General features: G+C 59.1%; 2 protein-coding genes across 3 annotated transcripts; one reads left to right on the forward strand and one right to left on the reverse strand.

Moving 5' to 3' along the window:
• Nucleotides 1-4,780: 4,780 nt before the first annotated feature.
• MAPK7 (mitogen-activated protein kinase 7) lies at nucleotides 4,781-9,068 on the forward strand. The gene is made up of 6 exons (XM_082678499.1): nucleotides 4,781-5,080; nucleotides 5,724-5,889; nucleotides 6,533-7,611; nucleotides 7,708-8,267; nucleotides 8,613-8,746; nucleotides 8,842-9,068. Exons 1-6 carry the CDS (start codon nucleotides 4,849-4,851, stop codon nucleotides 8,993-8,995), a joined length of 2,325 nt encoding a protein of 774 aa, XP_082534625.1. The 5' UTR covers nucleotides 4,781-4,848; the 3' UTR covers nucleotides 8,996-9,068.
• A 352-nt stretch (nucleotides 9,069-9,420) lies between these two features.
• Nucleotides 9,421-12,056, reverse strand: MFAP4 (microfibril associated protein 4). 2 transcript variants are annotated; one of them, XM_082678504.1, is made up of 6 exons: nucleotides 11,972-12,056; nucleotides 11,665-11,743; nucleotides 11,298-11,452; nucleotides 10,782-10,878; nucleotides 10,522-10,704; nucleotides 9,421-10,354 (listed from the first exon to the last, which is right to left on the reverse strand). In XM_082678504.1, exons 1-6 carry the CDS (start codon nucleotides 11,975-11,977, stop codon nucleotides 10,146-10,148), a joined length of 729 nt encoding a protein of 242 aa, XP_082534630.1. In that variant the 5' UTR covers nucleotides 11,978-12,056; the 3' UTR covers nucleotides 9,421-10,145. The 2 variants fall into 2 exon arrangements, with proteins under 2 accessions (XP_082534630.1, XP_082534629.1); XM_082678503.1 differs by having other exon boundaries at nucleotides 9,421-10,376.
• Between the last annotated feature and the right edge of the window lie 13,259 nt (nucleotides 12,057-25,315).

Below are 25,315 nucleotides of genomic sequence, written 5' to 3' on the forward strand. Positions count from 1 at the left end.
GTCTCCACAGAAGCTCTGACACAACCCACGCTTCCTGCTCTCACCTCCCTCCACATCCGTCTTCAGGGATCCACTGCCACTGCTTGGTCCAGAGCCCCGTCAGGGCTGTCACCTGGACAGCATAATAATCTCCTTTTCTCCAGCCTTTTCTCAAGCATGCCTTCCACACCATTTGCCAGAAATATTTCTCAGGAAGGCAATTCTGAAGGGCGTTCTACTCAAACCTCTTCGGAGGCTCCCAGTGGCCTAAATCGTGAACTTGGACGTGCATGTGGCCAGGCAGGAGGCACGGCCAGGAGGGCTGAGCAGTGGTCTGTGTCAGGAGACCCTCTTCATTCCCACAGCTTAGTTGCTGCTTCTCCCCCTCCTCCCCCTGCCCTGCCCTCCCCTCCCCCTCCTCCCCCTGCCCTCCCCCTCCCCCTTCTTTTGGAGACATGTCCCCTGGGCCTCTTTCATTTCCCTGCTTTTACTAAGGTGTTTCTACGCTGGTACAAGCATGTGATGAATGGCATGTGACAGGCGGCCTGTGCTGGGGACGCAGTCAGGGAGTGGTGGGGACCAGTGAGCAGGAGAGCCCCCATTTCAATGGCGAGGCTACCGCTCTGTTACAGTCCACTAACGCTTTGTGGAAATGCAGCTTTGATGCTGACAGATCTTCCAGCTTTCCAAAAGAAACCAGAAACCGGGATTTTTAGGGGACGTCTCCCATTGTCAACAAAGGCAAACAACTCCAAGCTTTTAAAAAGCACCGTGTGACTCCTCCTCTCACACTGCTGGTGGGAGCCTAAAGTGATATAATCTGTAAGGACAGGGATTTGACACCGTTAAAGTCACGAGTGCAGCGCTCTTCAACTTGGCACACGCCCGCTTCTGGGTGGCTTAGACTCACAGCGCACGAAACGATGTGTTCAAGATACTTTAGCACTACATCGTTTGCAATAGCAAAAAGTGTCCACCTATATAGGGTCTTGGGTAAATAGATTATATCTGAAAAGTGGTACTATGCAGCTGTAAAAAAGAATGAGATGGGAATTTCCTAGCGGTCCAGTGGTTAGGTCTCCGCGCTTTCACTGCTGAGGGCCCGGGTTTGGTCCGGGGTCCAAGAACTAAGATACCGCAAGCTGCACGATGTGACCACCAAAAAAATAAATAAGTAAAAATAAAAAACTTTAAAAATAAAAAAGAATGAGATGGTTTCTTAGGCATGACATCAAAAGCACAAGTGACAAAAGGCAAAATAGATAAATCAGAGTTAATTGCAATTAAAAACTTTTGTGTTTCAAATGATACCACCAAGAAACTGATAAGACAACCCACAGAATGGGAATAAATATGTAAATCATACGTCTAATAAGGAACTTATATCCAGACTATATAAAGAACTCTGCAACTCAACAATAAAAAGGCAAATCACACAATTCAAAACAGAAAAGGAACTGAACAGACATTTCCCCAAAGAAGAAACATGGTCGATAAGCACATGAAAAGATGCTCAACATCATTAGTCATGAGAGTAATGCAGATCAAAGCCACAATGACAGACCACTTCACACCCACCAGGATGACTACAATTTAAAACAGAAAAAAAAAGGAAAATAACAAGTGTTGGTGAGGATGTGGAGAAATTGGAACCCTCAGATATACTGGTGAGATTGTAAAGTGGTGCGGCCACTGAAGTAAACAGTCTGGCAGCTCCTCAAAAAATTTTTAAAAGTTGGGCTTCCCTGGTGGCGCAGTGGTTGAGAGTCCGCCTGCCGATGCAGGGGACGCGGGTTCGTGCCCTGGTCCGGGAAGATCCCACATGCCACGGAGCGGCTGGGCCTGTGAGCCATGGCCGCTGAGCCTGCGCGTCCGGAGCCTGTGCTCCGCAACTAGAAACAACCCAAATGTCCATCAACTGATGATGGGATAAACAAAATGTGGTCTGTCTATACAGTGTAATATATTCAGCCTTAAGAAAGAATGAAGTTCTGACACATGCCACAAGGATGAACCTGGAAAACATTATGCTGAGTGAAGGAAGTCAGGCACAAAAGTTCACACGGTGTATAATTACATTGATCTGAAACGTCCACAATAGGCAACTCCATACAGATTAGTGGTTGCCAGGGGCTGGTGAGGGGAAATGAGGAGTGACTAATGGCTTACTTTTTGGGGTGATGAAAATGTTCCAAAGTTAGGCAGTGGTGATGGTTGCACAACTCTGTGAACGAACTAAATTCATGTACTGAATTGTACACTGTAAATGTTTTATGGTATGTAAATTATATCTCAAAAACGCTGTTATAACAAAAAAAGAATGGGAGATCCGTCTGGTTTTTGATACTGCATGATCTGCAGGAAAATTGTAAAGAATTTGTTACCTTTTTGTAGAGTAAAGGGGAGGTGGGTAAGAGTGTGTATTAGTATTTGCTTGTGTTGAATTTATATTGTTTCTTCTTACCTTGAGTAGAAAACTATAAAATCGGCCACCTGGCGTGAGACCAAGATTTTTCACTTGAACTTTTTAATTAAGATTTGAGTTTTGAGCCATATGAAACAACTTTTTCTTGAAGTAGTCAGTTGTGTCAAATGCAGGAAGGTCTTAAGGCAAGGCTGAGAATGTTAGATAATTGATGACTATTCCAGGACGGAGTCAGGGCCTGGTAGGGGCAGGAGTAAAGCAGCTCATTGTGTATCAATCTCAAAAGTCAATGAGAATCAGGGAGTTTTTGCCAAGGAAGTTGAAATGTCTGTAACTTGTATACCGATCCTAGCTGGAATATTTATAGAGAAGTATTTAAAGGATTCGCAATTTATGGGTCTCTTCTGCTACTTTATGCTTTATTCCCACAGCAGACGGGACCATCACAGAGCTGGCCACCAGGTTCCCTGAGAAGACACGTTTATGGGCCCTGCTGCTTTACGCCCTCTCTTTTCACTGACGGGCACCGCAGAACTTATCCCGCACATATTTCAGAGTTAGGGAAGGCTGTCTACTGTCACCTAAGGAAAGGCCATCACGGAAATATTTTCAGAAATCAGGGCAGAAAAGGTCCACTTCCCATGAATGTGGTTTATTAATGTTCAAGGCTAATCACGTAAGAGAGAATTTGGCTTTTTGCTGTGCTGTCAGGAAAATCAGAAACAAATGTATAGTTCAGCTAACTCAGGAGGCCCATGTGATTTTTCCATGTCGAAATACGAGGTATCTATTTGTTCTGGGGCTGACCTTATACTCCTAGACGTGTTTCCTTATGTCGTGTTTTTAAGAACGCAGTCTCTACTTTTCCATCCTAATGTATGGGTCCTAGTGAACCTCTTAAATTTCAGTGCAAAACCCCCCACAAAGTATGGAAGAGTTAACAGAAAGAAACTGTCACCACAAGAAAAGAGAAGGGGCTTCTGAAGGGCTGGCAACGTTCTGTATTTTTGGTTTTCTCCATTCGAATTCTATACGCTGAGGTGTTAGGTTTGTGAAAACTGATTGATACACTTATGTGGAACTTTATGTATGTTTTAGTAAAAAATAAAACAACCACAACAGTGGGGAATGTAAACAAAATTCCTTTCTGGTCTGGATCTACTCTTCAGCCACCAGTTGGGGCGGAAGGGATGGACCCTCGCCGAGGCGCTCAGGCCTAACTCCTGGGCTCCCGAGCCCGGACGCTTCCTCCCGAGACACTGGTGGACACGCGGCCTCCAGCGAGCGGGCGTAGTTGACCCCGCGGCCCCGCCCGCTGCCCCGCAGGCAAGGCGCGGGAGTCGCTAGACGGAGCCGCCCCACGGAGGCGTCACGCCCGAGACCGGGAAACCGCGAGCCGAGGCCCGGCGACGCCGGAAGCTGAGAGGAGAGGACCAGCCACCGGAAGTCAGTGGAGGCTTCGGGCCGACGCTCTATAACCCGGAGGACCGGGATCTCCGTGGTTGGATGTGACGGATCACCTTCTACCTGGGACGACGCTTTCCCAGCACCGGGCTCCCGGGGCCCATCGGGAAAATGGGGGGCGCAATCCCCGGGGCGATAGGGATTGATAAGGGAAGAGGGGGCTGAAGAAGGGGGACTGAGTGATGCGGCCGCCAAGGTAACATCTAGTCACCTCAACCCTCCAAGCTCCCAGGACCAGCAGCAACTGACCAGACGACACCTGGCGGATCGGAGTGGATGCGCGTGCCCGCGCACGCGGGGGCGGTGCTTTCCAGTCTCGCGGCGCCCGGGGCTGCCAGCGCGCATGCGTCCGAGGAGGGCACCAGGCCGCAGAGCCGCTGCGAAAGCCGAGCGCGGGTTGGGCGGCTCCCGCCGGGGGACTGGACAGCGGCGCGGGCGCGGGTGGAGGCGCGGCTTCCTTGGCCGGTGGGGGCTGATTGGACGCAGCAAGTGGAAGGGGTGGGCACCTCCGCGGAGACCGTCCACGGATTGGCCAGAGCCTGCGGAGGCGTGGTCTTGGGGGGCGGGACGGGAGACCGCGCGCTGCTGAGGTGGTGGTGGTGGTGGCGGCGGCCCGACCCAGTGAGCGAGTGGGTCTTCGGGTCCCACCCATCACCCCGACCCGGGGACTGAAAGCCGGCGACGCCGGGGAGCCGGGGAGCCGGGACCTCCGAGGGCCTGGGCGGCATCGGGGTGAAGCGCCATCCGCCGAGTGCTGACCGAGGAGAGCGGGCGCCCCGCCCCTCGCTTTCTTCCTGGACCGCGCCTCGCTGCGCCTCCCCCACCGCCGACCCCGCGTCCCGCGCGGGCCTGAGCTCCGGGCTCCCGCGGGTGCGGGACACGGGGTGCGTGCGCCGCTCGGCCTGCGGGCCTGGAGGCTCCGGGGGGCCCCCTGAGTCCGGGGCCGGGCCCCTGCTCGCCCGCGTCCCCACGCAGACGCCATGGCTGAGCCCCTGAAGGAGGACGACGGCGAGGATGGCTCCGGAGAGCCCCCCGGGCCGGGGAAGGCGGAACCCACCGGCCCCGCCGCCTCCGTGGCGGCCAAGAACCTGGCCCTGCTGAAGGCGCGCTCCTTCGACGTGACCTTCGACGTGGGGGACGAGTACGAGATCATCGAGACCATCGGCAACGGGGCCTATGGGGTGGTGTCCTCCGCGCGCCGCCGCCTCACCGGTGAGCGACCCGCCCGGCCTTGCTCGCACGTGTGGAAACCGGTTCCCGGGGGCTGAGACCCGCCCCGTCCCAAGCAGCCATAGGGGACGCTGGGATGTGAATTCTGGGTCAAGTCAGCAAGCATGGGTTGGGTGCGTCTGGGGGCCGGCCTCTGTATTGGGCTCGGGTCTCTGAAACTCTGGTGGCTTTGCCAGCGCATCAGCCTACTTCCTCCTTAGGTGACAGTCGGCGTTAGACCCGAATGGAGGTTCTCCAGAGTGTGTTCTGGAGCCAGAGACTGGCGCTCGGGGTTGGTGGTGGGATGGATGAGGTCTGAGATGCAGAGTGTAGGGAGGTAGAGTGAGCACAGGTGTGAGAGTCTAGAGTCTACCACTAACTAGCTGTGCAATGCCCAGCAAGCTACTGAGCCCAGGTCTCCATATCTCTAACTTTCAGCTATGAGTACCCGCCTCAGGAAGGAGGTGAAGGGAAAATCTGATAACGTATGTACTATGCTTAGCACAGAGCCTGGCACAAAGTAGGTACCCTGTAAGTGGTAGCTGTTGTCACTTGCGTCCGCAAAGGGAGGTATTGAAAGGGGCCTTGTGCTACTCTGCAGCTAACCAGGGTACCTTGTGGCATCTGCTTTTCCCCTGTTCCCCAGGTCAGCAGGTGGCCATTAAGAAGATCCCTAACGCTTTTGACGTGGTGACCAATGCCAAGCGGACCCTCAGGGAGCTGAAGATCCTCAAACACTTCAAGCACGACAACATCATTGCCATCAAGGACATCCTGAGGCCCACTGTGCCCTATGGCGAGTTCAAATCTGTGTAAGGAGCGGGGATGGAAGAGGGAGACCGAGCAGGGACCTTTTCTGAACGCTGGGGCCATATTGCTGAAGTTCTAGAAGGGTAGCTGAACCTAATGTAGGGCAGGCTGGGAAAATTCCTGCGATTCTAGGATCAGTGCTCCCTTAGGGCTTTGCCAGGGATACATGTGATTCCTCAAGAAGAATGCAGAAGTAACAGTTTTATAGGACCTCAGTATGTAGCTTGGCAAACGTAGGACGTTCATTCTATATCTGTACCTTTTTATTCCCGTAGCAGACATCACTAGTCAATCACAGAACACTGTCCTACAGAAAATGGAGACGACTTTACAGTTTTCATCGTAGTCTTTCAAGCAGCCACTACCAAACAATGGAGAGGGCTCCCGAACAGAACATGTTGGCCAGCCTGGTTTAGTCCAACCCGACCTTTACTCTGATGGTGAAACTAGATCTGGAGAGAAAAGCAATTTCATTTCACTTAAGTTAATGGAAGAGTTGTAGAGAATCTAGAATTTTCATACCCAGTGGGTGGCCCCTGCAGAGTCTGAGAGTAAGGCCATGAGCTGTCTGGAGCGGGAGGGCGTGGTGAGGCTGGGGCTGGAGGGTGGGCAAGACAGCCCCTGCCTGTCTCCCCTGCCCCTCAGCTATGTGGTTCTGGACCTGATGGAGAGTGACCTGCACCAGATCATCCACTCCTCGCAGCCATTGACACTGGAGCATGTGCGCTACTTCCTGTACCAGCTGCTGCGGGGCCTCAAGTACATGCACTCGGCTCAGGTCATCCATCGCGACCTCAAGCCCTCCAACCTGCTGGTGAACGAGAACTGCGAGCTCAAGATCGGGGACTTTGGCATGGCCCGAGGCTTGTGCACCTCGCCCGCCGAGCACCAGTACTTCATGACTGAGTATGTGGCCACGCGCTGGTACCGTGCCCCCGAACTCATGCTCTCGCTGCACGAGTACACGCAGGCTATCGACCTGTGGTCCGTGGGCTGCATCTTTGGGGAGATGCTGGCCCGCCGCCAGCTCTTCCCAGGCAAAAACTATGTGCACCAGCTGCAGCTGATCATGATGGTGCTGGGTACCCCGTCGCCGGCCGTGATTCAGGCCGTTGGGGCTGAGAGGGTGCGGGCCTACATCCAGAGCCTGCCGCCACGCCAGCCTGTGCCCTGGGAGACGGTGTACCCGGGTGCCGACCGCCAGGCCCTCTCCCTGCTGGGGCGCATGCTGCGTTTTGAGCCCAGTGCCCGCATCTCAGCAGCTGCCGCCCTTCGCCACCCCTTCCTGGCCAAGTACCACGACCCCGATGACGAGCCTGACTGCGCCCCGCCCTTTGACTTTGCCTTTGACCGCGAAGCCCTCACACGGGAACGCATTAAGGAGGCTATCGTGGCCGAGATCGAAGACTTCCACGCACGGCGCGAGGGCATCCGCCAGCAGATCCGCTTCCAGCCTTCCCTACAGCCTGTGGCCAGTGAGCCCGGCTGCCCCGATGTTGAGATGCCCAGTCCCTGGGCTCCCAGTGGGGACTGTGCCATGGAGTCCCCTCCGCCGGCCCCACTGCCATGCCCTGGCCCTGCGCCCGACACCATCGATCTGACCCTGCAGCCGCCCCCGCCGGCCAGTGAACCAGCCCCTCCAAAGAGGGAGGGAGCCATCTCAGACAACACCAAGGCTGCCCTCAAGGCCGCCCTGCTCAAGTCCTTGCGGAGCCGGCTCCGAGGTGCCTGGCAGAGGCCGCGGCTGGCTGGGGAGCGAGAGGCAGAGGGGCCCCAGGCCTGGACAGGCTCTTATCGTCACCCTCCCGTCTTCTCCGCAGATGGCCCCAGCGCCCCCCTGGAAGCTCCCGAGCCTCGGAAGCCGGTGACAGCCCAGGAGCGCCAGCGGGAGCGGGAGGAGAAGCGGCGGCGACGGCAGGAGCGGGCCAAGGAGCGGGAGAAGCGGCGGCAGGAGCGGGAGCGCAAGGAGCGGGGCGCTGGGGCCTCCGGGGGCCCCTCCGCCGACCCCCTGGCCGGCCTGGTGCTCAGCGACAACGACCGCAGCCTGCTGGAGCGCTGGACTCGCATGGCCCGGCCCCCGGCCCCCGCTCCCACGCCGCCCCCCGCCCGGCCCCGCAGCCCGCCTGCGGCACCCCCGCCACAGCCTGCCTGCCCGCCCGCTGGGCCTGCGGCCGCTCCACCCCAGACCACCGCCTCCTCCGGCCTCCTGGCCCCCCGGCCGCTGGGGGCCCCCCCTGGGCTGCCTGGCGCCAGCGCCCAGAGCGTTCTGCCTTACTTCCCCTCTGGCCCACCCCCTCCAGACCCCGGGGGGGCCCCTCAGCCCTCCACCTCCGAATCACCCGACGTCACCCTGGTGACCCAGCAGCTGTCCAAGTCGCAGGTGAGGGGAGAGGCCTGGCCGTGGGGATGCCTGGATCTGAATCCAGGGGAGGTGGGCTTGGGAGGTCGCTGGGTGCAGGAGAGGCTGTTGTGTGTCCTGGTCCCGTGGAGCGGAGCGGCAGACCGGGCTCGAGCTCTCCTAGCCTGCCTGCTCGCTCGCAGAAGGAGCGTAGCGCTGATGAGCCGGTCGTTGGAGACCCCAGCCCGCACTCAGTGTTTGTTGAGGCTGGGGCTGTCACCACAGGTGTCCAGGCCCACTTGAGGGCAGTGTCAGGGTGGGGCGCCCTGCAGACCTCAGTTGGCGCTGGGTGGTTCCCGCGTTGTAAGCTGCCATCATCCCCTGCAGGTGGAGGACCCCTTGCCCCCCGTGTTCTCCGGCACCCCAAAGGGCAGTGGAGCGGGCTATGGCGTTGGCTTTGACCTGGAGGAATTCCTAAACCAGTCTTTCGACATGGGCGTGGCTGACGGGCCACAGGACGGGTAAGAGCTGGGCCGGGACTCCAGAATGGGCTATGGCTAGGGGCTCCCAGCACAGGAGGAGCCCCTCACCCCACTCTCCCCCTTGCCGCCCTCAGCCAGGCCGACTCAGCCTCGCTCTCAGCCTCCCTGCTCGCCGACTGGCTCGAGGGCCACGGCATAAACCCTGCTGACATCGAGTCCCTGCAGCGTGAGATCCAGATGGACTCCCCCATGCTGCTGGCTGACCTGCCTGACCTCCAGGAGCCCTGAGGCCCGCAGTCTGTGCCTTGCTGCCAGGGGCAGACCCAGCTCCAAGATCCGCAGGACCATTCCCGAGGGCTGGAGCCCCGGGCCTGACAGGGGAAGCTCAGCTCGGATTATTCTGCAGGTTCATCTCAGACCCACCCTGCGGCCTTAAGCGGCCACCTGAGCCAGCACGAGCCACGGCAGGAGGGGCAACCCCTACCCCCCCGAGCGATACTTTTCAGTATTGTATTTTTTTTATTATTATTACATTATTATTATTACACAATTTTTTTTGCCATCAAAACGAAGCCTGTGAAATATAAGGTTCCCTTTAGTGCCTGTCTCCAGGGCGTGTTTCTGGAGTTAAGGGCAGGGTGCCGTCAGTGGGGGAACCAGAGCTTGGGGGCCAAGCAAACGCATCTGCGTGCACAACAGCCAAGGCCAGTTCATTCAGGTCCTGAGGTTTATTAAGACCTCCACTCCCCACTTGCTCCCAGCCCCACAGAGGTTGCCCTCTGCCACCTCGCATGGTCAGACTCCCCCCCGGGGCGGGTGGGGGGACCTCACAATCTGTGCCTACCTTGGCTGTGGCTGTTCTAGTGTGGCTTGCGGTAGCTGGGGTGAGATACGGTTTGGGTGTCGAGCTTTGGGTGCCTGGGACGGGCAGGCGGGGGAAGCTGAGCGTGAGAGTGAGACGGGGCTGGGGGCCCGTGGTGCTCGCCGCTGGGAGGGAGGTGAAGGATGGGAGGTTCTCTGCTGGCTGGCGGGACTGCTAGGGCGTGGCGGTGGCGGCCACACGCAGGTGGCCTGGCGTGTGCCGGGAGTGGGTCGGACTGCGCCTCCGGTCTCCCGGCGCGGGGCCCTGGTGGAGGCCGCAGTCGGGACGCCGGCTAAGGTGGGACACCGGCCCGCAGCCTTCCGGACGGTGTCCGAGTCCAGGCCGGGTGGCGGTGCCTTCCGGAGGTCTGGGAGGCCGCCGACGTGTAGCCGGGTGGAGGGGAGCGGAGGCCCGGGCGAGAGCTGGGCGTCGTGGGTGTGAGGGGAGCGGTTGGGCTGGAGCCACAGGGCCCCCGGGAGACGCGGGCGCTGAGGGCAGCGGGGCGGGGCTGGGGCGGGGCGGCAGGGCGGGGGCGGGGCCGCGAGGCGGGGCCGGCGCCTCAGGCCCGGCGGATCTTCATCTCGGTGCGCTTGAGGGAGTAGTAGAAGCCCTTCCACTGGGCCCAGTTGATGCCGTTGGCGTAGGAGAGGTGGGAGCCGCCGAGGTAGAACCCGTTGAGGTTGGCGAAGTGGCAGCTGCGGAACCAGAAGGCGCCCGACGAGAGGGCCGCGCAGTTCTGCACGAAGAGGTCCTGGTCCCGGTCGAAGGTGGAGAACTTCTGGCCGCTGTGGTAGGACAGGGAGTCGCCTGGCGGAGGGGAGGGGCAGCCTGGGGACGGGGCCTCTCCCGAGCCAGACGCTGGGCAGCTGTGCGTCCGCAGCCCGCGGGGCCGCCTGGGCGCGGGGCAGCCCGGCCTCCCCCCAGCCCCTCCGCGGCTGGCGAGAGTGGGTACCTGCCCCGCCGTCCTCGAAGCCCGCCACGTGGAGGCTGTAGCCGTCCTCCTCGGCGCTGACTGCGTTGGGCGAGATGGAGAATTCGCCGTACTTGGCGAAGGCCGTGTTGTTCTCGAAGTCCTCCAGGTCCACCCGCAGCTCATACTTCTGCTTCAGTGTCAGGAGGTGCAGGTTCTGCAGCCCTGGGAGGGGGCGGGGGGCGTGCCGGTCAGCGGGGACCTGGCTCTGGGGGCCCCCAGCCTGCCGGGCCCCGCCTTACCCAGCCAGTACTCCCCATCGGCGCGGCCAAAGCCCAGCTTGTAGTCGTTCCAGCCCCGGAAGAAGCTCACTGAGCCGTTGAATCTCTTCTGGAAAACCTGGAGCAGAGAGGATGGGCCTGGACGCTCGAGGGGCCGGGGGGCTGGGGCCTCACCCGGGCGAGGACCACGCTGGGGGCCGAGGTGAGGCGCGTGCCGGCACCAGGCCCCTCGGGGAGCGGCTGCCGAGAGCAGGAAGCGGTGAAGGGGGCGTTCTAGAATTGAGGCGCCTGGGGTTGAGTCCGGCGCCGGCTGTGTGCCCTTGGGCAAGTTACTGCACCTCTCTGGGTTTTGGTTCCTCATTTGTAACCTTGCTCCCGGGATTATTGTGAGGATTACAGGCACTAACCTACCTTAAGCATCTAGGAGTCTGTGGTGGCAGAGGCGCACAAACTGTGCTGTATCGTCCCTGCTTTAGAGACGAAGTCGCAGGCTCACAGCCGTGCGGCTTGGCCTCCGTGCCCACCCCCTCCACTCACCGTCCACTTTCCACCCTCGGTGGTCATGTCACAGAAGACGGGCACAGGCACGCTGGGGCCCGAGGGGTAGATGAGGTACACGCCGTCCGCCTGGTAGCCCTGGGCGTAGATGTCGTCGCAGTCCAGGGGCTGCTGTAGGCATGACCTCTCCAGAGCTGGGGGTGGGGTGAGGAGAAGGGGCCTGAGGCACACCAGCCACCTCCGCCCCCCCGGCCCCCCCTTCACCTCCCTCCCCGAGCTGGGGGTGCGTACTGTCTGGCCCACTTGCTCCCTCTTACAGGCTCAGCCCTGGGGCCCGACTCCCAGCTGCGATGCTCAGGACAGCCCCCTCGCCCAGCCTGTGGGCTGTGCGAGTGTGGCAGCTTACCATCTCCCCGGATCCCCAAGAGTTGGGGGACGCAGGGGCCAGTGCAGAGAAGCAGCAGCAGCGGCAGAGCCAGAAGGGCCTGACGACAGGAGAACAGGGTCACCCGCCCAGCCCCAGAGCCCCCGCCCCCTCTGCATTTGCCCCTCAGACGAACCAGCCCTGCCAGGAGCCCCTGGTCTGCGCTTCTGCCTCCACACCTCCCCTGGACTGAGCCCCGTCCCTTCACAGCCCCCTGCCTGGCAAGGGTCCTCTCTGCAGGGTGGGTTCAGTCCCCTGTGGCCCTGAGGCCCCCGCCCCAGCCCGGTACCTTCATGCTGCCAGCTGGGCTCCAAGCGGCTGGGTGTCTGCTGCCCCAGACTGCGCCCCAGACTGAGCCGGCCCAGAGTTATGTGCTGGGCCCCCGGCCAGCCGCTCCAGCCCCGCCCCTGTGGCTGCAGAGCCCCCTCTCCCCCTCCCCCGGCACGGAACCGGCATCCACTTACACTGTCAGTGGCGCCGGGAAGTGGGCCCCAGCCAAGGGACCACCTGGGCCTCATTAGCCCTGCGGGGCAGAGTGGGCGGAAGTCCACGCCCCAGGGCTCAGACCGGCCCGGACTCCCCCCGACTGGCACCCCCAGCCCCTGCCCCGCCTCCTGACGGCCCCCCTGCCCACGTCTGTTTGTTTTCTCCCTCTCCTTCCCTGGCCTGGGTTTCATTAGCCGTCGTTGCTGGGGAAAGGCTGAGGTTGGGGGGGTATGTCTGGGTTCTGGGGAGCGGAAGGTGGGGTGGGGGGCAGCTCCAGAGCTCCTGATGTGGGACCGGGGGCTGGGGCTGGGGGGCAGGGGCAGCAGCCAGGCGTATCCTGGCAGGCCCGGGACATTGCTGAGCCGTGAGCACAGCCTGTAGGCATCCAAGTGCTCTCGGCCAGCTTGAGCCGGGGCCCCTTCCAGCCCCTTCCAGCACCCCTCAGGCCCCCTCCTTCCCCCTCCCCCAGAGGCCTCCTGTGCTTTTCTTCCCCTAGCCGCAGCCCCTTCTTCCAAATGCCTTCACTCGGCTCCCGTCCCACCTCAGACTCCCCTCGGCCCCTCTCCGCCAGTTTCCTCAGCCCTGAAAGGCCGCCTCCTCCTGTCCGGGCCCCTCAGCCTCCAGCCACCCTTTCCCTGCCCCAGTCCGGCAGAGTCCGGCAGAGTCCTCGGCACAGGCTGCCAGGATGGTCCCCCCTGGGGGCCGCCCTGCCACCCCCTGCTTCGAGCCTCCCTGTGGCCTCAGGGCGGAGCCTACACTTCTCACCTTGGATTTGAGAGGAATGCGAAGTGTGGCTGAGGCCTGCCTCGAGGGCCTGACAGCCTGGCCGCTTGTGACTCACAAAGCACAGCTCGGCCTCACCAGGCTTGTCGCATGGAGGCCCCGCCTGAGCCGGCTCTGTTTCCCCGCGGCCGCCCATCTCCTTACTTGGCCTTGAGCGCTGGAGGGCAGGGGCTGCGTCTCGACCCCGCGTGGAGCCTGCGTCCACTCAGGTCAGGTGTCCTCGGAGCACCTGCCGTGTACTGGCTGCCCACGGAGCCACAAACACAGGCACCAGGCAGTTCATTGCACACGTCACGCGTGTCGGGGACGAGCATTTGTAGAGTGGGTGAGATGTGCAGAGGCTCAGAGTAAGAGAGCAGCTCTGGCCCCGGGCCCCCTCCTCACTCCTGAGTCTGTGGCCCCTTGGGTGCGCCCAGCTGGCCCCGGTTCTGTAAGTGCTGGTGAGAGTTGTCCTGGGGGACCTGGAGCCAGCTGCCTGCATTCAGATCCACGTTGTGCCACCTGTTAGCTGGGTGACCTTGGACAAGTCACCTAGCCTCTCTGTGCCTCGGTCTGCTCGTCTGTAGAGCAAGTGTGGTCATGGTCTGTCCTTCAGAGGCCTGTGTGAGGATTGGGTAACAGATATGAGGCGCCTAGCACAGGGCCCACAATTGCTAACTATTCAGTAAATATGTGCTGTCGTCATCATAAATGTAGTAGTTGTTCTTCCGTGAACGGATTGCCTTAAATGTGATTTTTATCCTTGTCTGTGGAGGAGATGGTAGCCTTCCTCTCGATAGCCATTCTTCCCTTAGTCCTGAGTAGTGAGGTCCTGATTCTTAGCTGGCCTGATTGTCCAGCTTCCCTTGGTGAAGCCACATGTCTGAATTTTGGCCAAGAAAATGCAAACAGATGTGGTGCAAAGGCAGCAGCTATTCCCTCTTCTTCCGGTCCTCTGTCCTGTTCCTGGGCATGATGGCTGGCGCTCTGGCTGCCACCTTGGACAGTGAGGAGGAGGCCCCTTCAGGGGGTGGTGGGAGGTGATCAGGGGGGATCGTGGAGCAGGTCCAAAGCCAGCTCTGGACTGCCCTTCTCCAGCCCTCTTTTACATGGCAGAGAAAGAAACTTCTATCTAGTTTAAGCCTCTTTGGTTGTTTCCTGTTACACACAGCTGAATCTAATTCCAAAACATCTCTCTTTTCAGCAAATGCCAGCTAATTTTAGCACAGGCTACAGAAAAGAAAATAATGAAAAATCAGTCATCAAAACAAATAATAAAACATGTCCTAAGTCAAGTATCAAAGACTTCTGCTGAGTACAACTAATAAACATAGGAACCCCTCCCCCGCCAAAACCAAAAGAACACAAACCAAAAACAAAAAGGCAAGAGAAAGAATTAAGCAATGATGTCGTATCAGCCATAGTTTGCCTATTAGTTTTTTCTTAAAAACTTAATATATGTGGGTGTGCAAAGCAGGCACTGTGCTTGCTGGGTGTGGTTGAGGCTTGGTTTAACTCTTCAGGGAAAGAAATTTGGCCACAGGTACCGTGAGTCAGTCCTCCCTCTGAAGACAGTGTCTGAGGGAAACCCTTGGACGCACTGAAAGGGACCCGTATCAGTGGGCACGTTTATTGGCTGCCCAGCATGGAAATTTCTTCCCGTGTCTGGGGGTCCCCCTGCCTGGAATGAGGGTGCAGTTGGTTGGTTTAGCTAACGTAATGCACGGCCCTGGGCTCCACTTAGGGAGGGGCTAACTCGAGCAGGGGCAGGGGCATTCCGTTCTTGGGGTGCTGGTCACCTGGAGGAGTCTGGTCCCGGGTCCCAGGCTGGTTGGCGGTGGTGACCTTGCAGGCGAGGTGCTGAGTCACGTTGGCTCCGCTTGGGCCGCAAGCCCTGAGCTTGGGTCTCGGCCCTCCTGGCGCCTGGTTCGCTCTGCCCATTGTTAGGGGTCTGAGGAAGACGCCCCTGCGGTAGGTGAGGGGCTTCTCTGACCGGCGTTGTCAGGGCAGGTGGCTGCCTGAGTGGGGGTGGGTGGCAGTGAGGGGCTCCGAGGCTGCAGAGTGGTGGGCATGGAGGGGACGGTCTGTCAGGACGCTGCTGCCCGCTGGGCAGGCCTGTCGGCTGCAGAGCTGGTTCAAGGAGGTGAGGGCTCCCATCCCATGGGCCTTGCATGGGTCTCTTGCCCACCTCCTTGGCGTTCGCCTCTCCACTCCACCTTTCTCTGTCCTGCTCTGTCCCCAGGGCATCACTGTTCCTGTGGCCCCAGCTTCCAGCAGGATTCGGCCAGTGGGAGGCACTGGCAGGACAAGTGGGGAGAGAGGTTCGGGTGTTCCCCCCAGGCCCTGTCCCGCCCAGGACCGCAGTCTGCTCATGGCTGTGCTCCCTCCGCACCCCCAGGGACGGCTCCCCCCATAACCCCTTCACTGGCCCTGACAACCCATCTCCTCCCCTTATCCCTGCAGCCCAGGAGGGCCCCGGGTGCCTTGACGCCCCCCATGCTGGTTTCCTTAAGGCCCACATCCAGGTGACCATCCCTTCATGGAATGCTCTATAAAACAGCTGAGTCTGCCTTAGTTTCCAGCCAGGACTCTGATTGACAAAGGTCTTTGGTTTTGTCCTGAAAGCCCAGCAGCCTGTGGAGTGTCTCAGACCACAGCTAAGGACGAGACCCCCACGTCTCCTGCAGCAGAGGGTACGTCCTCCAACCCAGGCGGAATGAGCAGCTCCGAGGGAGACTGGGCTGCCTGTCGGAAGGAAGGAGGGGTCTGGCCGAGCTGCCGGCCCGGGCCCCTCCCCAGAGGCCGCGGGAAGGGGCAGGGCCCTGGTGGTTTACCGCAGGACGAGGGTGTGGTGTCCCTTGGGGTGTGAAGTCAGACTGCGTCAGGCCTGCCCTGGGGTCGGCTTTAGCAGGTGGCTTTCGGGGGACACAGGCCAGCCCATAACCCCCGTGCAGGCAGCCGTGAACAGACACAACCTCAGCCGTCCTGGAGCCAGAGGGGAGAACTTGAGAAGGTGCCGTGATGACAGGTGTGTGGTGGGCAGGGGGGCGGGAAGGGGGCCACGCGGGAGAGGTGTCACCAGCATGGGTCCCGACTGATGGGGGCCGTCCGGGGTGTGGGCTCCTTCCCTCCCGTGTTTTCCTTCTTGAAAGGGAGGAAATTAGGAGGGATTTGGTGTCATCCCTCCCCCACCTTGTTCTGGTTTGGGGCAAGTTCAGTGGCGGAGCTCAGAATGTGGCCGAGAGAAGACGCATGGGGGACGGGGGGGGGGTGGATTGGTGCTGGGCTCAGACCTTCGAGGTGGACCCGGAGGCCTTTGGGGTTGGGGTGTCTGGGGCTCATGTAACTTAGGAGCGTGGCTTCATTTCGATGTGTGAATTGTGTGGATGCTGTGTGCTGGGAAGGAAACACAGATGGAGGTTTGGGGATTTGGTTTTAATGTAATCAATGAATGGGTGCACATCTTCGGGGTAAAAGGGTGCTTGAAGGCCCTTTTTGGAGAGCAGCAGCGTCCACCCTGGTGTCAGAGGAGTCCGGTGGCTCCTCCTGTTTCGCCGTGTGGCCACTTGGTGGCCCTTCCACACGGGGAGGCTTGTGTCCTCCTCCTGGGTAAGTTTTTCTCTGTCACCTTTTCATTCCTGTTTCCTTCCCCTCCGTTTTCTCTGTTCTCTTCCCAATTACTTTATTAGTTGATACTGGGCCTCCCGAATGGATCCTTACTTGTTCTTATCTTTTCTCTGGCATTTTCCATCTCCGTTTTTAATTCTAAAAATGATTTATGGGGGTGGTACTGAACCAAACTCAGGTGTGCTCGCCCACGAGTGTTAAAGCCGACCTGCTGACACCAGGTTGCGGTGAAGGAAAGTGCAGCGTTAACTTCAGGGCCACAAGGAGAACCCGAACTCCCTCAGGGCTTTCAGGGGGGGGTTATAAAGACAGAGTGAAGGAGGGGGTCGAGGGGTGTGTGACCAGCTCTTGGACATTATTCTGATTGGTTGGTGGTGAGATAAAAGGGTGATGTTTCCGGAATCTCAGTCAACCTTCTGGTTCCAACCTGTCTGGGGTCTACGTGCTGGTGGTCAGCATGCAGTTAACTTCTTCCACCTGGTGGGGGGGTTTCGGTATCTGCAAAACAGCTCAAGGATACGGCTCAGGATGTTATCTACAGCCCTTGAGGAGGAACTAAAGGTCCTTGACTTGTTTTATGGCTAAACTATTATTATTTCGTCTTACTTGACTTTTTTCCTTTGTTTCTGCATTTTCTCATTTCTCTGATTAAATTTATTCTTTGGAATTCAGGGAAAGCCCAGGAGGCTGAAGTTTTTCTACCAACAAGAGGCAGGCAGAGGTCATGGTCTCGGACGGCCTTTCCTGGGAAGGCCCCATAGGGTCCTTGCTGCTCGGTTGCAGGAGTATAACTTACAGGTCGTAAAATCCATGCGCTGTAACCACACAGTTCAACAGTTGCTCCTTTAAAAATACCAGACTTTGTTTTTTAGAGTACTTTTAGGGTCACAGCAAAACCAAGAGGAAGGCACAGGGGTTTCCCGTGTACCCCCCGCCCCGACGCGCACACGGCTCCCCAGCAACGATCCCACCAGACGGGACCTGCACCCACACCTCGTCATCCTCACCCAGAGTCCATAGTTGACGTGAGGGTTCACTCCTGGTGCTGTACACTCTGTGGGCTTAGATGAACGTATAATGACACGTATCCACCATCGAAGCATCGTCTAGAATAGTTTTCCTGCCCTAGAGTTCCTCCACGCTCCACTGATTCGTCCCCCGCCCCCACCTTGAGGTGCCGTTGCTGGGGCGGGAGCAGCTGTCTGCCCAGGCGCCGGCCCCCGCTGGAGAGAAGAAGCCTGGGTTCTGGGGCCCAGCACCCCGGAGAGGGTGCCGCTGGGGGGCGATGGCGAGGGGAGAGGCAGGGCAGGTGCAGGGGGTCTGCACACAGCACGGGGAGGCCGGCAGGCTGGAACAAGGGTGGTGTTGCTTTCTGGAAGCACCCTGCACTTCACACTCCTTCCTGGAGGTGATTTAGTAAAAACCACAGAGTGGAGGAGCGTGGGGTTGGAATCCCGGACTCTCGTCCCATGTGTCATTCCTCCCGATGGGAAGGACCGACGGGCACAGAATTCTGTCTAGCAAGGGTCTTCGTCACCACTGTCGGTTCTGACCAAGCACAGACACACACACACGCACACGCACGTCCTCACGCATGTGCACCCCTGCATCCCTCAGTGTTTATGGGGCGCCTGCTCCACGCCAGTCACCACGTGGAACAGTGTGCCCCTTCCCGGCGCTCACGATGTGGGAAGTTTAGGGGGAGGGAAATGGACACCCGCACTCTCAGCATCCGTCTCCAGGGCCTGGCGCGCTTCTGCCCCGGGGTGACCGGGATGCACGCAGGAGTAGACCCGGTGGACCACCTGCCCACGTCGGGGAGGGGACGCACAAGATGACAAGCAGGACGCAGGGGTCGGCTGGCAGCCTGCTGGGTGGGGACGAACGTAATGAGGGAAAACAAGACACGCTTGAGCTGGTGATTGAAGGTGATTGAAGTTAGGGAAGTTGGGACCGGGAAGGCTCAGTGAGAGGCCAGGAGGAACTAAGGCAGGGTCAGCAGCTTTGTGCTGTAAACGACCAGACACGAAACATTTCAGGCTTTGGGAACCATGTGGGCTCAGACGTGAGTCTTCACCTCTGCCCCCGAGGCTGTCTATAGACACGAGATGGGTGGGCCCTGATAGAGACTCACTGACAGATGCTGGGGAGAGGGGCCAACTGGAGCGCCGACCCCTGGAATGAAGACCCGCGGGGTGGGGGCGGGGGGCAGAGGGAGGGAACTGTGAGGATATTCGAGTGAAGAGCAGTCTGAGTTAAAGAGGCAGCACGTGCAAAGGCCCTGGGGTGGGAGTGTGCAGCTGCATTTGAGGGACGGGCGCCAGCTGGCTGGCCGGGCAGAGAGGACAAGTGGGGACGCAGGAGAGGGTCAGAGGAGTGTTGATGCAGGACAGACTTTGGCTTGTGTAATAGTAAACATTGGGAAGGGAGGGCTGTGGAGAATTCCAAGGCCCAGTTCCTAATTGTCTTTCTGTGGTTACACCAAGTCTGCTTCTTGCCTGAGGCAGAAATAAGAGCCCATTCTTCTCTTTTCCTACAAAGAGAGCTGGTCTTGAGTCAAGAGACAGACTCACTGGGGTAAGAAAATCCCCAGCTGGTTGTCATGCCCCTGCCTGATGCAGACCCGGTGAGAGCGCAGGGCAGGTGCCCTGCCCAGCACCCAGCAGAGCGGGACCAGGAGGGGTGGGGAAGGGCCCCCGGTCTCCCTGGTCCAGCGGTGGCCTTGCCAGTGGGTGTCCCGTGACCTCCCAGGTCTGCCCTGGCTGCACCAGGGTGATCTTGGCTCTAATGGGGAGCGGGCATGCCCTTGGGGGCTGGGACCCCCACATGGCCTCTAATCCTTACAAACTGAAGGGTGGGCACGTCCTGGCATTTCTGACGAAGCTGAAGCCGAGTCCAAGGTGTATCAGCCTGCTGTCACAGTTTTCCTTTTCATTGAGGTTAGTGACCACGTGGGCAGGGGTGCAGCTCCACCAAGCCTTACCTGGGTGAACTGCTGTGTCACCGCCCCTAGGTCGGGAGGCAGAAGGTTTCCAGCCCCCAGAAGGTCCCGTGTGTGCGTCCCCCTCCCCAGCCCGAGGGAGACACTCTTCTGACTGCTCTCATCTTGCAGTGGTTTTGCTTGTTCCCAAACCTCCTATGAATGGCATCATTCAGCACATATTCTTCGGGCGTCTGGTTTTTCGCTCAACACAATAGCGTGTTGTTGTTTTCTAGTTCTATGTCGTGGTTCTCAAGAGTGTCATCTGGGGTCCCTGAGGGTCTCCCAGGCCCCTTCAGGGTGTCTGAGAGATCGGAAGGAGTTTTGCAGTGAAAATGCCAGTGTGTTGTCTGCACTCTCTGCCCTGGTTTTCCGGGGAGTGGGGTAGAGTTTGCAGAGCCTGCGACATGAGGCTTCTCGAGACTGAACGAAGAACAAGACGCGAGAGCCCGGCTGCTCCCATGCAGCCAGGGCACAGAGACTCACGGTCAGGCGAGCTGGCACCGTCCTTCTCACTGTTTTTCTGTGTCGGGAAATATGGTTATTTTTATGGAAATATGTTATTTATGTAAGCACATGATGATTTATTATTGTTATTTTAAGCGAATTGATGAATACACGTTTTTGTGTTTTTTTAAAAATTTTTGTCTTGTAGTAGGGATACTATTTTATTTTATTTATTTATTTATTTTATTTATTTGGTTGTGTCGAATCTTAGTTGCGGCAGGCGGGCTCCTTAGTTGTGGCATGCGTGTGGGATCTAGTTCTCGGACCAGGGATTGAACCCGGGCCCCTTGTGTTGGGAGTGCGGAGTCTTAACCACTACGCCACCAGGGAAGTCCCAAACACACTTTTTTTTTTTTTGCGGTACACGGGCCTCTCACTGCTGTGGCCTCCCCGCCGCGGAGCACAGGCTCCAGACGCACAGGCCCAGCGGCCATGGCCCACGGGCCCAGCCGCTCCACGGCACGCGGGACCCTCCTGGACCGGGGCACGAACCCGCGTCCCCTGCATCGGCAGGCGGACTCCCAAGCACTGCGCCACCAGGAAAGCCCCCAGATACACATTTTTGGATGTCAGTTTTCCTTTCTCACTTGGTCAGAGTCAGTGGATGTGACCGCAGAGGTGAAGCTCCATGTGCTCCTTGGAGACCATGGGGACCCTCACGTCTGAGCTATGCTCCCTGGGGCCTCACTGCATGCAGGCCTCCCCCCACCCCCCCGCCTTTGCTTACCACCGTCCCGTGGTGGGCATTTGCGTCATTTCCAGCCTGGCTCATTGTGGACGCTCATGGACAAAGCCCCACTCCCCCTAGCTTTGTGCTTCTGCCCGGGGGCTGGGCTGGTGGCCCTCTGGGCTTGTTGACCGCACTGAGTCAGGGCACCTCAGCAGACAGGGGCTCTTTCGCGGGATCGTCCTGGGGTCCCACCAACACATGCAGCGGCAGCCTTCCGTGCAGGCCCAGCGTGTGGCCCCTGAGGGGCTGTGTGCTGGGCAAGCAAGGGGACCGCTGCCCCGGGAGGGCCACGCAGGGGGCTGGGAGTCTCAGCAGAGTCCTGAGGATGAGAAGGAGTGGCTGGACGGCGGAGGGAGCGTGGTCAGCTGAGGGGCCTCTCTGGGCCGCTCGCGGTGGTTGAGATTCGGGCAAGGTGGCTCTGAGCTTGGGAGGAGTGAGCGAGGGGCTGGAGGAGGGGAGGGCTGTGGGGGGGGGACTCGAGGTGGTGAGCAGGCCACGTGGGGAGGGAGCATTAGACTACCCTACCGGCCACAGAAAGGCGGTGTCCAATTTTAAGCAGGAAGGGACACCCTTCCTTTAGATTGTTATTTACTTTTGTTTTTAACTTAGACTTTTAATTCTGAGATAATGGTAGATTTGCACACAGTTGTACAAACTGATACAGAGAGAGCCCAGGTATCTTGTACCCAGTTTCCTCCAATGGGAACATCTTGTAAAACTGTCCTTCAGTATCACAACCCGGATAACGACATGGATTCAGTCAGATGCAGGACGTTTCCAGGACAGCAGGGTCCGTCCTGCGGCCCCACGATGCGCACGCTCACTTCCCTGCACCCCGACCCGCTCCTTGGCCCTCCCAGCAACCACCAGTTGGTCTCCATTTCTGTAATTTGTCACTTCAAGAATGTCATATGAATGGAATCATACAACATCTAACCTGTCGGGCTTGGCTTTTTTCATCCAACATAATTCTCTGGAGATGCGTCCAGGTCACTGTGTGTGTCACTAGTTCCTTCCCCTTTATTGCCGAGCTGTGCTCTCCATTTGGACCTGCTGCTTTGTTTAATCATTTACCTGTTGAAGGATAGCTGGGTGGTTTCCAGTGTTTTGCCATAAGCTTTGTTTATAAAGCTGTTGTAAACATTCACGTACACGTTTTTGTGCGAACATTCTGTGGGAGCATTTCTCTGGGGAAAAGGCCCAGGAGTGCAATGGCTGGGTCGTAAGGTGGTTCTGACCACTCTGCCGGAGTGTTCTTCAGAGTGGCTACACCGTTTTATGTTCCCCCCAGCTAAAGCCCACGTGCAGCAACGAAGACCCAACGCAGCCAAAAATAAATAAATAGATAGATAGATTAAAAAAACCCCAAAACCGGCCTGGCTGGGGGTGGAGGGTAGGTGTGTGAGAGGTGGCGGAGGGAGGGGTGGCTGAGGCTCTCAGGCCCTGGTCTGTCCCTGGTGGCCACTGTGGATGGGCAGGGCTGGCCCGAGCCCCGTGGGCAGCTCCCAAGCCTGCTCAGGCCTCTCAGCTGCCCACCTCCGCGCCTCTGGCAGCAGGAGGGCCACTGGGACCGAGCAGTCTGGACCGGCTGCTCCGATCTGGGTGGGGACTCCTGCTCTTTCTGCTGCCAGACTCAGTGTCGGAAAGCAGAAGCAAACTCCAGCCTTTGGACACCCTCCTTCCTGACCTCAGGGTCAGCTGGTCATTTCCTGTTAACCTAATCTCACTCCACACTCCTTTTGTCAGCAGACAGGCTACGTGGTGGCTAGCTGAGCTCCTGGCTGCAGCTTCTGCCCAGGGAGGGGTTGAGAGAGGAAGGGGGAACGTTGTGTGTGTGAGAGAGAAAGAGTCAGGGAGGGAGGCCAGCGGAAGGCGGGCGTGGCTATGAGCACCTGGGTAGCCTCAGTTTCCTCATCTGTAAAGTGGAGCAACGTCTCCACCTTTAGAGGAAATCGGGGAGAACTGGAGAGCCTGTTGTTTAAAGGACTCAGCGTATTTTAGGAGCCCAGTGAATATGTGCGACCATTCTTAGCAGCAGTAAACTGCTGAAACAGTACTTTATCTGTGGGGCCTCGTCCTCATGACCTAAGTACCTCGGAAGGTTCTGCCTCTGTAGGAATTTCACAGGCCCCAGGAGGGAGGCCTGAGAGCCCAGGCAGGGGGCAGGCGCCTGGGGAGACGCGGGCACAGTGAGGTGAGCCCAGGCTCGCCGCCACGGCTCATGAGCAGCTGACGTGTATTAAGCAGCAGCTGCATGCTGGGCTCTCCGCAATAACCCCGCACGGCAGTGATTATCTTTAGTTTTACTGCTGGGACACTGAGCTTGAGTGAGGGGAGTGACCGGGCCCGGTGAGCTGGGCAGGGTTGGTGTTTGAGCCAAGGCCTGGGTGCTGTCCAGGGCCCTCCAGCTGGTCCGGCCCATCTGGGGGGTGGCCTTCGTCTAGGCCACCTGGCCAGTAGAGGTCTGGATATAGAGGCCTGGACCGCAGGGGCCCCCGGCCCCGTTCAGTCTGGCTGGCTGTCCAGCTGCAAGGCGCTGCCTCTCACCTTGGAGGGGTCTGGGGGCCTGGGTCCAGCTGGGCGGAGTCTGCTGGGGAGTCTGCTCCTCAGGGCCCAGGCGGCCTTGTCCCTCAGCGTCCTGGCCCACTGCCTGGATGTTCCAGACCTGGTGGGCGGCTGGGAGTCTGAATGGGGTGGCGCGGGGGGAGGGGCCGGGAGCCAGGTCTGGGCTCGGGTTCGGGGGGAGATGGTGTGTGAGGGCTGGTTGGCCGCCAGCCGCCAAGGACCGCCCACCCACTGGTGCGAACCTCAGAAAGGCGCTGGGGGGGCTTCCAGCTTCACTGCTGTCGCTTGCTGTCACCACATCAATGAGTGCCCCCGTCTTGTGTGTGCTGCCCCTGCAGCCCACCTTCCTGTCCCCCGTGTTGGAACTGTGGCTTCTCTACTCCTTTCCTGACATTCAGCACATGTCACTGGGCCGCCCCAGGCCGTGGAAGCTTCTGTGTGACTCTGACTGCTGTCTGTTACAGCGAAACTTAGCGATGCTCTGGACGGCTGTGCCTCGGGGATGGGTTTCAGGCCCAGTTAGATGCCACCCAGAGCAGCCAGGTCTCCTGCAGTGTGTCTGTGTGGGCAAAGCGATGGTTCCAGAACACACCTCCTGCTTAGAATCGTTTACGGGTCCCATTGTCATGCGAGGAAAGTCTGAAATCTGCCCCATGTCCCTCCGATGTCTGTGCTCTGCGGACCGCCACCTCGGTCCCCGGACCCTGCCCTACTCCCCAGCACTGACCCCAGCCTGGCCTCTGCACAGGCTGCTCCCCATGCCTGGAACACCCATCCTCACCCAGCACCTTTCACGAAGGGGGGTTAACTCCCACCCATCCTGCAAGACTGAGCCTCAGCGGCCCCAAGTCTGAGTGAAGCCCAGACTTGGGGCCTCACCCAGTTGGACGGTCGCCCCGCGCTCAAGCCTGTTTCCCAGCTCGAGACGCCGGGCTGTCTCTGTGCTGTGGGAATCAGTGAAGGCAGCTCTTGGCAAGACATCGTGACCCTAAATTGCTAAGCAGGTGTCCGATGGTGGTTCTATCCTGAAAATTATTTCAGGAAGCCGGGGATGAGCTGGTGCGGGGGGCTCCGAACGGGAGGCTAGGGACTCGGGACTTTCCTGCTGCGATGGGAAGTCCCTGGCAGCTGGCAGGAGAGGGAGCGGAGCCAGGGTCAGGGTCAGGGTCCTGGGCAGCCACAGTGGGCCTGGCCTCGCCAGCGCCTGGACTGTGTCCTGCCCAGCATAGGGTTCAGGGCTGGCCTGGGCGCCCCTCTGCTGACTGCCCCCCACCAGCTCCGAACACAGAGGTGGAAACTACACACCACGTGTAACGATGGCCAGCGGTGATGGTGGGGGGGCGTGGAGGGGGCCTTTCAATACCAGAGGCTGTCTCAGGGCAGGGCGGGGGCCACCTTGATGGGAGGGGACTGGTGGCCCTGGGAGGGACCATCCAGGAAGTAGAAACCTTGTTTTCTCTCCACAAAAGCAGGAATTCCACACCATGCTTGGCTTCACCTTGGTCTTTATTCGAAGCTAGAAGGTGGCAGCCGAACAGGGCACCTCCCTCCAGCTCTGTCATCCCACGGCTCCAGGACCCTGTCCTCCTCCCCCGACAGTGGCCCGACCGGGTCTCCGGTGCTCACACGAGGCGGCCTGGCACGGACGCGCCTGGGTGAGGCCTGGGTGAGGGCAGGGGCGGAGAGTCCTGGGCGTGAAGGCAGCCAAGTCCGGGGCTCAGCACACCTGACAGCACCCAGAGGCCTGTGGCTCCACAGGGCGGGGCACGCGTGCCCCGCCCCCAAGCCTCCCCTCCTTCGCCTCTCCGTCTCCGTCTCCGTGCCGTTGCCCTCCCACCCGCCGCACCTTTGCCTGCCACTGCTGTTCATCCTTCAGGCCCGACCTCCCCACGTGTCCAGACCCCAGTGCCCTGCCTTCGCTCCGTGCTCACAGCCGCCTCTCCCCACAGCCCTCGGCAGAGAGCGTGTCCCTCAGG

The sequence above is a fragment of the Grampus griseus genome (assembly GCF_964374135.1).
Source record: "Grampus griseus genome assembly, chromosome: 20".
NCBI classification, from domain to species: domain Eukaryota; kingdom Metazoa; phylum Chordata; class Mammalia; order Artiodactyla; family Delphinidae; genus Grampus; species Grampus griseus.

What these genes read in the sequence shown, in the direction of transcription:
- MAPK7 (XM_082678499.1), top strand. Translation starts at nt 4,849, where the DNA reads ATGGCTGAGCCCCTGAAGGAGGACGACGGCGAGGATGGCTCCGGAGAG. An exon ending in CTTGCGGAGCCGGCTCCGAG is followed by an intron (nt 7,612 to 7,707) that starts GTGCCTGGCAGA and finishes TCTTCTCCGCAG; the next exon opens with ATGGCCCCAGCGCCCCCCTG. An exon ending in AGCAGCTGTCCAAGTCGCAG is followed by an intron (nt 8,268 to 8,612) that starts GTGAGGGGAGAG and finishes CATCCCCTGCAG; the next exon opens with GTGGAGGACCCCTTGCCCCC.
- MFAP4 (XM_082678503.1), bottom strand. An exon ending in CGATGGGGAGTACTGGCTGG is followed by an intron (nt 10,705 to 10,781) that starts GTAAGGCGGGGC and finishes GCCCCCTCCCAG; the next exon opens with GGCTGCAGAACCTGCACCTC. An exon ending in CTTCGAGGACGGCGGGGCAG is followed by an intron (nt 10,377 to 10,521) that starts GTACCCACTCTC and finishes CCCCTCCGCCAG; the next exon opens with GCGACTCCCTGTCCTACCAC.